At 37.8% G+C, this 13,106-nt stretch overlaps 1 protein-coding gene across 2 annotated transcripts; it reads left to right on the top strand.

Moving 5' to 3' along the window:
* Positions 1-558: 558 nt before the first annotated feature.
* cdh26.1 (cadherin 26, tandem duplicate 1) lies at positions 559-10,174 on the top strand. Of its 2 annotated transcripts, none has more exons than XM_069723217.1 (19): positions 559-613; positions 2,374-2,433; positions 2,535-2,627; positions 2,722-2,868; positions 2,969-3,116; positions 3,357-3,526; positions 3,635-3,763; positions 3,848-4,033; positions 4,174-4,430; positions 4,839-4,984; positions 5,094-5,321; positions 5,432-5,653; positions 6,297-6,415; positions 7,198-7,263; positions 7,923-7,988; positions 8,223-8,294; positions 8,845-8,883; positions 9,025-9,096; positions 9,389-10,174. In XM_069723217.1, exons 1-19 carry the CDS (start codon positions 587-589, stop codon positions 9,605-9,607), a joined length of 2,466 nt encoding a protein of 821 aa, XP_069579318.1. In that variant the 5' UTR covers positions 559-586; the 3' UTR covers positions 9,608-10,174. The 2 variants fall into 2 exon arrangements, with proteins under 2 accessions (XP_069579318.1, XP_069579310.1); XM_069723209.1 differs by having other exon boundaries at positions 9,022-9,096.
* Positions 10,175-13,106: the final 2,932 nt, after the last annotated feature.

The raw sequence follows: 13,106 nt of genomic DNA, 5'->3' as shown, positions 1-13,106 counted from the left end.
ATAACTCTAGAGCCAAATGGCATCAACAATCAGTGCTTGTGTGGGAGGATGCATGAAAAGGACAGAATATATCAAATGTAAGTGACTGACAGCTTTATGTGAGAGTGAAGAATACAGTAGAAGTCTGGTTAAAGGGTGATTTCAGCTGCTTTGTGTAATATGTACAGGACCTATGAATTTGAGCTCCATTTGCATGTGATGTAAGCCAGATATAAATAACACATGGTAACCTGAGCTACAGAGCTGGAGGGAGGTACACCTGAGCTGAGCCTTGCTTCCAAGCACACCCAGACGAAAAGTTCTTGTTATCGTATCAACTAAACACTCTCACAAAACATATATATAAGCATAGTATGTATAAAAGTATGTATAAAACACAGCTAGTTTTGTCCAACACAAAAAACTGAATGTTCAAAAATGACATTTAACATATCACATTGCACATAACAAACAGCCCTTTGTTGTTGCATAGGCAGCCAATCTGCTGCCTGCAGATATTGTGGGCTTGTCCTCACAGCACTCTTATTCAAGGTACCTTTGAGTTCCTTTGCACTCCGACAGAGGATATCAAGCAGTGTGGACCAAGATGAGGATCATTTCCCTTTTTCTCTTGGTAGGCATTGAATTTTGAATTATCTCAAGTTTTAACAATGCATCATACTGTTTAAACAACGATTTGTATAATATCGCACATGAAAATCACTTTGAATATCTGATTTGTCTTTTAAAAATATATGTTGAGACATTTGCATTGCTTGCGATAACTTGTACATTTTAAGAATAATAGTAGAGAATGTCTACATGGAGAGAGCATTGGTGCCTGTTAACACTGGAGGTTAAAATGGCTGCAGGCATTGAATTAACAATTCAAGCAAAACCAGTTTTATGCATTACATAAGGGGAAAACAGGTCGTGGACTGAGAACTTAACTATAACATGAAATACAATACCAGAAGCATACATTTTTTAACAATTATAGGATTAGGTTGAGTTATAATGCGTATGTCTTCATTTTATGAACTTTGTTGCGCTGGTGTTTTTAAATTGCATAATTTTCAGTGAGTCACCAACTATTTCTGCTGTGGCGATATTTATTGTGATATGGCTGAGTTTTTTTTTTGGGGTCACTTACTGCCAGTGTCTCAGTGAGTAAGCCTTTAGGTGTGTAGAGGTTTCACTTCAGTTTCCAGTCAATATGGGTTCTATTGCGCCAAACAAATGGTACTCCCAAAGGTAATTGTAAATGCACAACTTGACGCGCGCTCTCAGGTAGACATCAAGTAAAGCAGGGGACAGCCATGTTGTTGTTGATTAGCCTGGTTAAAGAGTTTTTAATTGCTGTCGACAACTCCAATATTTTCAGCAATTTAAGTCCATGTGATTTGAAACACCTGTCCTCTCTACCAGTCTAAAAACATAAAAAGACATAAAAATCTCAGTTTTAGGCGCCGTAGTGGCCTCGGAGTTTAGATGGACACCATAAAGTTCGCGATGGGTTGGGATTCTTTGAGCATGTTGTTCCTCATCTTTTTTTTCTCCTCGTTTCTTCCACATCTACGGTCAGTGTTTGTAAAAGCATTAAATTCTTCACAACGAAAAGTTCTAAACTTAAGGTTCACTTGCAACATTATTTGGAACTTTTGACTGCAGGCCATTGCACAAAAAAAGCACTAAAAACAAAAAAACATCTAACATCATCATTGCTGAAATGATCGATTCAGAATGTGGTGACCCTGTGTCCTGGAAATGAAGATGTCAGCTGGGGACTTTTGTTGCATTTCTCTCTCACATAGTTCCTGTCATATCTCCACTATTGCTATCTAATACAAGCATTACGTTACCTGCAAATCATCAAAAACAGAAATTGCGCGCCTGACACTAGATGTATTACTAATTGTCAAAATAGGGGTTCATATCTTTCCACTATTTGTAAGATTAATTTTGGATAATTTTATGTTAATTTCTCAGTGCTGTAAATGACTGTAAAAGGCATTATGTGCTGTCCTCAAAACACTTGTGTTTAAAGGCAAATAAAAAAAATTCAATGAGATTTGTGCGCTCAACCTCTCCCCCAATTTAAACTAGAATTTTCTCAAGTTCCCAAAAACCCTGCGAGGGACAAGAACGGATCCATAGAGGTATCGGCATTTGTTATCTTGCAAGTAAAATAAAATAAAATGGAGAGAAAACGAGACAAACGCACAAACAAAAAGATTAGATCAATAAATTGAATCCTGTAAATGAGCAGTGAATAAAGTGTGATAAGAGGCAGCTATCAAGTATTTTGAAGTTATGTTGGATTAAAAGCACTTTCAAATTTATCTGTGATGACACAAGTTCACTATTACTACCTTGTCTTCCTGATGTGTGTAGGTTGCGCTCGCAGCCCTGGTGGAGTCTCGTGGTCGCGCGTACAACAGACGTGTCAGACGGGTAAATGTTTCATTTTTGGAATCGCAAAGCCTGTTAAAATGTCTTCCTTTTGACATAAATTATAACAATTGTATGATTGCCCTACATTCTGGCTTGATCAGGACCTTTTGGTGCGTTCCAAAAGAAGATGGGTCTTGTCTACGATTGAACTAGAAGAGGAATTTAAAGGCCCATACCCGACGAAGATTTCGCAGGTAAAGACATCATTTTGGAAATGAAATGCGAAATCAATGACAGCTCTGCATTCTGGCCAAAAACTAACAGCCCAGTTGTCTGTGTTTTGTCTAGATGTTCAATGACAAGACTGAAGGAAAAGAATATATGTTCAGGATAAGTGGAGACGGTGTGGCAGAGGGAGTGTTCACTATTAATGAAACTAGTGGAGACGTCTTTGCACACAAACCTATCGACAGAGAGAAACAGCAAAACTTCCACGTGAGCGAATAATAAATTACCAATTCCTCTGATAATAAATAGACCTAATATTGATGTTTGACTAATAAAAAATGTTTTACATGACTGCTTTTATCCACAGATCAAGTTTGATGTCTTGGACAAAGCGAGCAGGAAGCCAATAGACAATGTACTGGCTTTTGATGTAGAAATTAAGGATTTAAATGACAACGCGCCTGTGTTTCACAAAGCTAAACAAACAGAAAGTGTACAGGAAAATCTGGCAGCAGGTGAGCATACACATTTTCTGCCTGCATTCTTGAGTATTAACCATCATTGAAATAAAAGGCTATTATACAATTGTCATGAAGTCTAAATGGGTTAAACCAGGATGTGAAAAAAAAAAAAATCATTTTAAACCCGGGTTTCATCTTTCATCTCGTCTCCTGCTGTCATACGAACAGTACTTCTCCCATTCCTATTCCTAACACATTTGCTCTTCTTGGCCTCATTCCCTCATATTCTTAAAGGGTACTTGCCTGTGCTGCTGCAGGCCTGGGACAATGATCAGAACAACACAGACAACTCCAGAATCGCCTTCAGTGTGTTTTCACAGGAACCAAAAGAGCCCAAGATTGAGCTGCATCAGCTTGATGACAGATCGGCCCGACTCACATTCACCGGATGTTTTGACTACGATGTGAGCCTGAGTGACTTAGTGTATCTAAATCAGTGGATAGCTGCATGTACAAGCACACACATTCTGATTTAGTAATATATCTCCAATAATCTTTTCTATATGTTTCAGAAAGCAAAGAGGTATCAAATTGTTGTTCGAGCAACAGATCATGGAGCAAAGCCGCTTTTCTCTGATGCAGAGGTTTTTCTCAATATTATTGACAGAAACACTCATCGACCAATATTCAAGCAGAGGAAGGCAAGAATTATTATTGTCATAATCATTAAGTTGCTTTTTAGAGTGATGTATGACGGTAATTTGAAACTTTTCTGCTTTTTGTAGTTCGTAGGCGAGGCAATGGAAATGGCCACCAATGACAGTGTTTTGAGAGTGTCGGTAGATGACAAAGACACTCGAGATACTGATGGCTGGCGTGCCAAGTATTACTTCATTGATGAAAAACACAACAAGGACTTCAAAATTGAAACTGACCCAGAATCAAATGATGGTATTTTGAGCATCATCAAGGTAATTTAGCTTTTCTCACTGACAAAAACTTAGTTCATTTCCTGTGGGCCAAGCTAAAAGTCCAACAATCTTTTATCATAAACATCCTAAACAGCATCTGCACTATTACTGACCTAAATTTGTGTTTTTTTTTCTTCCAGGAGATGAATTTTGAACGGACAACTTTACTCGATCTGCAGATAGGAGTAAAAAACGTTGAAGACTTATTTGTTTGTAACAATAAATCATCTAAGCCTCCAGCTCCAGATTCAGTCAGCATCTCATTGACAATGATTGACTCCAATGACCCACCAGAGTTTGAGAAAAAGACAGTCGATGTGTACCAGAAGGAAGAAGAGGAGCCAGGAAAGGAGCTGTTCACACCAAAAGTTCATGATATCGACTCTGATGGCTTCAGGTAGGGCAACTACGTAATGGACGCCTGCTGAGCTTATTATGAAAACATTTTCAAAACACTATTTAAAACTAACTTTTTTAAGCAGCTGTTCAAGTAGTTTATAGTATTGGCTACCAAATAACCACGACCTAATGTTGATACATCTGCAATAACTAAGCTTCCAAAGCAATGGTTGGCTTCTAACTTCACACATTTCTTCCAGAAATCCCCTGATAACCTGGCATACTGTATTGTAACATAGTACTTATAGTGTGACTGCCTTTGTGTGCTAATACCTTTACTGGCACCCACATTAAGTTGGAAATTGCCACTGTCCATTTGATTGTAGCACAAAATAGATCTAAAACTTTGGTTTCCAGAAGGTGCAATTCAAAATGTGTACTGAATGATTTCTCCTTGTATGACCAGGTTTGAGTTGTTAAGTGATCCAGCCGACTGGGTGAAAATTGATGAGAAAACCGGAAAAGTCACATCAACTAAGAAGATGGACAGAGAGTCACCTTTTGTGGATGACGCTAATGTTTATAAAGTCATCATTGGGGCAATAGATAATGGTATAAAGAAACTCCATTATATATTGTAATGATAAACAAACAGGATGTCTGGTTAAGTAAATGCTTTGGTTAATGAAGCAATGTTTTTTCCTTTGCCGTGGTTTCCAAGGTGTACCTCCAGGCACAGGTACATGCACCATAAACATCCACCTTGGGGATATCAATGACAACGTGCCTAAGCTGGTCAACAATAGTGTCATCATGTGCGTAAACAAGGTAAACAAACTCATAGTGCCTGCCAAGGACAAAGATAACCATCCTTTCAGTGGGCCCTTCGCCTTCTCCCTGGGGGGTGATGAAACTCTGAAGCAGCGATGGACACTAGACCCGGCCTTTGGTTAGTATCTGTAAATTGTTATTAGTTAAAAAAAACTAAAATTAGATAAATTTTAAAAAACCTTTCCAGTCAAACGGCTACTACACACCTCTCTTTAAATCCTCCACCAGGTATGGAAACCGGCCTCATTAGCGTCAAGTCGCTGCCTTATGGTAACTACTCGGTGCCCCTGAAAATTCAGGACCAACAGAGCATAATTGGAGATGATACTCTGCAAATTATGGTATGTGACTGTGGAAATGGTGATGTTTGCCGCAGCAAACATCCGCTCTCATCCGGTATTGGAGGTGCTGCCATTGGACTGATAATTGCGGGATTGCTTTTATTTTTGAGTGAGTATGGGAATCAGTGACTGCATATATGATTTGAACACAAAACAATCAAACAGCTTAATGTAACCATTACAAAGTCTGCTAATGCCTAGATATCCATCAGATCAAAATAATTCAGTTTTCAGGACTTTGTCTCGGTGTGAACGGAAGTTAATATTCCGACATAAAAATTACAACTTACTGTCTGCTGGCCTTGCTCCTGTTAGTAATCCTCCATGTTAGTAATCCTGTTACTACACTCCTGTATATGGCCTACGATTCCACTGCAATAACTATTATTTTTCAACTTTATAACACTTTCTGTTCAGGAGGGTTTTACAGAATAAAATGTGTTTTTAAAGGAATACCTTGACCATTGTCGCACAGTTACACTGATTAAAACTGGAAGCTCCCAGTAAGAACCACAGTCTGATCTGTGGACCACTGAGCAACTTAACTGTAGCAGCTCATGGGCACCTCAATGGTGGTAATGATGGAGGGGCAAATGCTGCTCTTTTGCTTTCCAACCCAGCTTGATCTTACAACTAGGGAAACCTTCTCTAATTCAGGGTAATGGTACCCATGGCAATTATACAGTTTTGTCAGTTTGTTGAAAATGGAACATGTACACTGTTCTTAGTGTTATTTTGATGTGTGTCTGCAGTACTGCTTCTCATATTTGTTTGTGATCGGGGAGAGAAGCCGTTTAAGTACTTGGAACCAGATGAAGGCGAACAGACTCTTATCATGTACAACCAAGAAGGAGGGAGCGCCGCATGCAAGGTGCGCTAGTTGTGTTGTGTTGTGTTGTGTGAGCAAATTAGAGAGAGGGGGTAACACAATGACTGCATCCTCAGTAGAAGCTCTGCTGAGGCATTAAGACACAAAGTAAGCCTTTCCAAACAAAACATCAAGAAAAGCAACTCTTCCTTTAGTGAGGCTTTTCAACCTGTCATTACATTAAAAACAATGCATGCCAGTTAATCGGGGGGGAAAAAAGCAAACCAGAAGGGCCGGGGTTTATGGGAAATGTGGTCTTGCAATGAGAATTAGGCTACCAATCGTCGCATTTTTTCTGCATCAGTCCAATACAGGATACAGCACTGTCGGTGTTAAATTACAATTCCTAGTTGTACATAGGAGATTGCACTTTGTATTTTTTTGCCAATAATATGTGTCAAATTAATATTATTTAAAAGCATTTAAAGCACTTATTTTTACAGAAGATGTAGCCAATGCATTTCTCTGTTTTGTAGAGCTACATCACTTATGACTTTGAGTCATGTTTAACTTTGAACCCATGGTTCTTTCAGTTCAGAAAACAAAAATTTGCTAAATACAATATAATATACCAAAATGCTTGATATTACAAGAAGTGCAAGAAACAAAATAGATTTTCCTCAACTAGCGATTCTGGCAATTTTGCAAAAAACAATAACAATCACCCATAAAACTACTAAAACTGCATCGCAATTTTTGAAAGAAAAAAAAAGAAAAAAAGGAAGCATTTAAAAAAAAAAAAAAAAATTTAATGTGATTTTCTTTACATTTTATCTCTTTGTCAGGCTGAGCCCACCCTGCCCCAGAGTCCTACACATGTGACGGATGGTAGCAAGCGGTCCACCATGCAGGTACTACTCCTCTCAACCTTTAAACCTTATTCCTCATTTAGTGTTTGGATTTTTCCCAGACACACATTGTGAGCAGTGGGTCTAAAGGCAAGAGTTTAAAGACATCAGCTGGGAAATATAAAAAGTTACTTAAAGAAAATCAGTGGTTTAGAAAATGTGTCTGTTTAAATAATTACAGCTCTAATCAACATTTGGCTACTTTGATGCCAGATTGGTATGGAATACAATATGGTAGTTAAATTGTATTCTGGATAGTCATTTATGGAAAAAAGGAGGGTTTGCACAGTATTGTGTAACGAGTAGCACAGAGAATGAACTTTAACAGTAGCATGACAGGATACAAAGAAGACACGGAGGAACTGTCCTTTACAGATGTATTGACCACATTTACTGCAGTTAGCCGTGAAGCGCTTCAGTAGCCTTCGAATGTGAGACAATGATGTGCGGCAGATGTACCAGATAGATTACAAATGTAATTAATGTACCAATGAAGCTATAATTGAAATGAATTACTGCGTGCACTTCCAAGAACCTACAAGTATTAGAATCCAGAAGTTAACCTTGTGGCTGCATTTTCCTTTTCAGACTTGTTAAAATGCTTTGTTGTTAGGTACTGTATAGTCTACTGCATGCTTTATTAATTTGTTCTGCTCAACTAGGTGTCTGAGACGGCCCAAGTAATGAGCCACAACGTAGAAAGGTTCAACAGCTCAAAGTCCAGCACGGTGAGTAACAGGTCTTTAAATATTCTCTTTTGTGTGTTTCAGTGCCTAAAGGGATTATGGAATTATGATTTGATATAATGTAATACAGGAGCAGGACTTGAAATGATGATCTCACAAACAAATTCCCTTTTAGTGTTGAACTGCACATGCAGATTGACAAAGAAATGAGGACTGGTTGTCCTCTACTACTTATACTCTTGAACCCTTATTTAGTCTGACTGTGTCCCCATACAGATGCACACTTACATGCAATCGATGGGTATGACTCCAAGAGAGTCTCTCAGAGGCCCTGATGGGCAGAACATGGTGAGTGAATATGACTGTAATGACAATACTTTAGCTCCCTCTGTTGTTTCCTGAGGACATGGAATCTGAGCTCCATTACTGTGTTGAAACTGCACACTGCCTACTTTAATCCACAGGACGGTGCTGGAACCTAAAACACATAATAGCAGCAGGAGGTTTTCCCCCTTTGGTTCATGGGGTTATCTTTCGGTTTGGCAATTATTCGGCACAATATCTCAAAACTATGTCAATTTATTAGTTTAAATAATTAGCTTTTACAAATGAACAAATCTTCTCCTAAAATACTTTACAGACAGAGAGGTACACAGTAATTTAAATGTTATAAACACCTATTAGTATAGTATTTAGTCTACTCTCAGTGACATAAGTGGAATGGATCCTGATAAAGATAAAAATATATATATATTTCCTGTATTAAAACAAATCTACCATACTGTGCTATGACTAAAGTAAGGACAATTCTGCAAATACCTTTACTATCAGATGGTCAAGTGAAGGAAGAGGACCAAATTAACAGGTTTTTGTTGTTGTTTTGGGGGTGGGGATTTAGTTCGCTACATGGAATACATCCAGGATGAACAGCTACCGGGTGAGTAGTGCTTAATATTTATTAATAAATAGGTACAACATTATAAACTTGAAGAAACAGTATGTTAATTAAGCAGTGGAAAGTCCATGCATTTACATTATATCAAGGCAATAAATTCACAATCCTCCTCTCTGTCAGCAGAACAATGCATCAAATTACCGACGATCTGTCAGCCTGCGGTCGCATCAGCGTGTTGAAGAACAAATTGACCGGGTAAGAGAAGTTAATCTCATGTCACACAGAGCTAATCACCAGGGACTCTTCTTGAATGTCTTGCAAGGCACTTAACTTTATTGATGATCAAATTCCATAAAGTACACTATTTACACTGCAATGATGGGCAGACAGTAAACAATCATGGCGAATGGGATTAAATATCACATTAAACCTATATAAAGGCCATATACAAAAATAACGACTAAACCACTCAATTTACTAAGGTTGCCTACCTGTTGTACCTAAATCATTTGTTTTCTTTCTTTCTTTATACTCCTAAATCCCACAGAAACTGTACATGGTCGATGGAAACCATGAAGACCACCCAGTTTACAAACCCTTCCTGTACGCCTACGAGGGACAGGACAGCATATGCCAGTCACTGGATGAGCTGTCACTCAGCAACCTGGGAGATGATTTGCAGTTTCTTGATGATTTGGGGCCAAAGTTCAAGACCTTGGGAAAGATCTGTGAACACACATGTCAAGAAAAAAACATACAGCTTTAAAAGGCACTGCTGAAATGGAACTTTAAAACCAAGCAAGTCACTCTTCCCTCCTTGTTTGTGATCTGCATCAATGAAATGATGTGACTGGATCCTTGGGGAGACAATGTACCACAATGCTTGGATTTTGTTCTGTACATTATGGACTTAAACATCTTGCATATTTTACAGCAGGTATTGCATTCTGGCAGCTACCCACAGAACAAGGATTACTTAGAAGCTGCTCTATTTCGCTTGCAGAAAGATAGAATGAATGCACTGCACACCGTGCCATTCTCTCGTGATTTTGAAATGTTATAACGTGACAAAAACTGGGTGTGTTTGCTTGTTTTGTTTTTTTAAATTTGTTACAATAAGAGTGATTGCTCTCACTGCATATTTTTTTTCCCAAGTCTAGAGGTTTCTTAATTTTTTTTCTACGAATCACTTTTGCAAGAGCACTTGGTTGTAAAAGAATTGTGACAAGCACTAGCAGAAATCAAACTGGTTTCAGTAACTTTCCAACAGGAACTACTATGTGAAGGAACAAGTGGTATTGTTCTTACAAACTGTAAATGTCAGTGGCCTGTTGTTAATGATCTGGTACAACATTAAATAATACAGTCGATGTTTAGCTTTCTTGTGTGCATTTTTGTATCTTTTGTCTTTCACATATGTTTTTAGAAAACAAATATAGCATTTGCTAAGAAATTTGCTGTTGCTGAAGGGTATGCTGTCAGCAATCTTTTGGGTGGACTATTTTAACTGGACAGGGGCAAAGAAGTATTGATTTATTGAAATTATTTTCATAAAACTATACCAAAATATAATTTGATATACTGTAAGAAACTATTAACTGTGTGGTGTGAAGACAACCTTATCTGCAGTTTTTAATTTTAACCACTACTATTTGCATTAATTCATTTTACACTTGCATTATACGAGCCTAACCTAATGACAATCAATAACATTTCTTACAAGGAACCTCTGGTTCTTCTTTTATGGGTTTTAGGGGTAGAAAGTTGAGTTGGATTGTCAGTTTTCTAATCCTGCCTATAATTTCTGTGAAAACCCCACCTACCACACCTGTTGTGTACATTAGCACATTTTTCAACACTGCTTTTAAAACTTAAAAGACAGCAGCTGTTTGCATTGCTACCAAAACAATCTTCAGTGTGTTTCTAGATTTTGGCTTTGCGTGCCCTCTGCAAGCTGACACCCATCTGTCTCTCAACAGAAGTCTCAGAACTTGTTTTTTTTTTTTATCTAAACACACACTTGGCAGAGAGGTCAGGTGTAGCTAAGGTGTGGCACAAAGATGAATGTGAAACTCTGAACTTGTTTGACAAATAAGCATCATGACCCTTATTTCGCAAGTGGAAATTCTCTCCAGCGAGGCAACTTAAAAACCAAAAAAATTTAACATTATCAATTAAAACACAGCAAGACAATTAAAAAAAAAACCCACTGAAGGTGCAGGTACTACAAACAAAGCTTGAGTTGAATCTTTATAGATGCAGCTAACAAAGGAGAAGAGCCCTATAATTAAATTAATGGATTGTGGTTACAATGATACTTGTGTTTTTTTCAAAATGTCTGATCAAAATGTATGAATTCAGTATTTATTCAGCATCCACAAAGCTCACTTTGTCTCCAAAATCAAGTTTGCCATTCTGCAAACTTTATATTTTGCCAGTTTTCAATCTCCCACACAGGGATGACTGATGCACTTCACTACAAAATATCCCACACTGTTAAATATGGTGCAGGCTTGAACATGTACGGTAATGCAAAAACAAAATTCTTAACATCCTGGAACAATGCAAATATTTGATCCTCTTTGAGATACAGTATCTGAGCACAAGGTGAATTAGCTTTTTCAATCATGTATTTTACAAAAACATCAATAGATGTAATATTATTCTATGGAAAAATTAAGTATAGTCTTGGTTTTAGAAGCTATAATCACCCTCCTTAGCAGAAATAACTTTTTGCAAGTGTTTTGTATAATTGTCGACCAATATCTAACATCAGCCTGGAAATCTTTGCTAACTTTTCAATGTGAAATTCCCTTAGCTGCAAGGTCAGCTGCAAGGTTTCTAATCCATCCAAAACAATTCAACGCGATTTCGTTGTTTTTTTCCCCCTTGACTAGACCCTTCCACAACCCTGCAGCTCTTCTTTTCGAACTATTCTTTGGTGGATTTGCTCGCGTGATCAGGATCTGGTTCAGCTTTAACTTTTGGACAGGTGGCCTCACATTATCGCCAAGCACTTTTTGATATGATGCAGAATTATTAGCTGAATCAATGACTGCAAGCTGCCCAGTCCCTAAGAAAGCAAAGCACCCCGAAACCTAAACCATTATATTTCCACTACCATGTATCACAGCTGGTATGATTTTCTTCTTCTGAAAAACTGTTTTTAATCTGCTCCAAACATGTCTAAAATTACTTTGGCCAAAAAAAGTTGATCTTCGATTTGTCTGTCGAAAGCTTAAAATTCCAAAGGTCTGTTCTTTGCTGATATGTGAATTGGCAAACTATAGTTTTGCTTTAATGTTCTTTTTGGACAGCAAAGGTTTTTTCCCGGCACGCCTCCCATTTAGTTGAACTTTTTGTCTCTTTCTGATTGTGGGCACATGTACTTTGACAGAAACAATTGTTTGAGATGGATATTATGATATATGGATAAAATTTTGGGGTTGTTGGAGACTTCTTTTTGCATCAAACAATCTGCTTTTGACCTATATTTGTTGGGCTGACCAGTTCCTGACAAATTAGCAGTTGTTTTACAGCTATGCTGCATGTATGCTCCTTCCACACTGAGAAAAGTATTAAAATAATTGTAAAAAATAATCCATCGTCAGACTCACAGACATCCACAACCTATTTTCTGAAGGCCTGAAGGAGCTCTTTAGAGTTTGGCCTGATGACACCACACCCTAACACAACAACACAATGTGTCACCCTACAAATCAAAGGCACCTATTATGGAATCTCTGATTCTATTTTTATAGATTTTCAAGTTTGTCAAATGTAGAAGTGTACTTACTTTTTCCATGATCTATTTTTTATTATCAATTGTATTTATGAAAAAGATGACACAATTCTCTGTTTCAAAGAGGATCAAGTATTTGCTTTTCTAAATATGTCAAAAAAGCCAACAATTCCCATAAGAATGCGAGGCGAGTTGCAGTCGTTACAGCTAGGGTCTGGCAAGCTTTACTTTCACATCTTCCTAAAGCTATATCAACTATGACCTTGGCTGCTTGGTCAGGTAGATGAGGCAAGCATTTTCAATGTAACTAAATCCAAAGCTGAAAAATGTGCTTGTTTGGGCAATGCTTCTGAAATAAGCTCTGTACTTAACTTATAAAACATAACCAATGTTGTTGAATTGCTCTTGCTTTCAGTACCACTAAAGACATTTCAAAGCTGTCCGGTTGTAAATATCTTGTATTTTATGTTTGCCAATGCAACCCTAATCCTCCATGACAGCACTATGTTTTGGTATTACAGTA

The sequence above is a fragment of the Brachyistius frenatus genome, unplaced genomic scaffold, assembly GCF_029030835.1.
Source record: "Brachyistius frenatus isolate BFR_SWC_R1_liver_20210118 unplaced genomic scaffold, ASM2903083v1 Contig_6, whole genome shotgun sequence".
Taxonomy (NCBI): Eukaryota; Metazoa; Chordata; class Actinopteri; family Embiotocidae; genus Brachyistius; species Brachyistius frenatus.
The sequence above is the reverse complement of the archived record's forward strand: the minus strand, read 5'-3'. Positions and strand labels throughout refer to the sequence as shown.

Bases quoted from the DNA above. Each gene is read 5' to 3' on its own strand.
- cdh26.1 (XM_069723209.1), top strand. From the start codon at position 587: ATGAGGATCATTTCCCTTTTTCTCTTG. The intron at 614-2,373 runs GTAGGCATTGAA...TGATGTGTGTAG, and splicing joins TCATTTCCCTTTTTCTCTTG to GTTGCGCTCGCAGCCCTGGT. The intron at 3,527-3,634 runs GTGAGCCTGAGT...TATATGTTTCAG, and splicing joins CCGGATGTTTTGACTACGAT to AAAGCAAAGAGGTATCAAAT.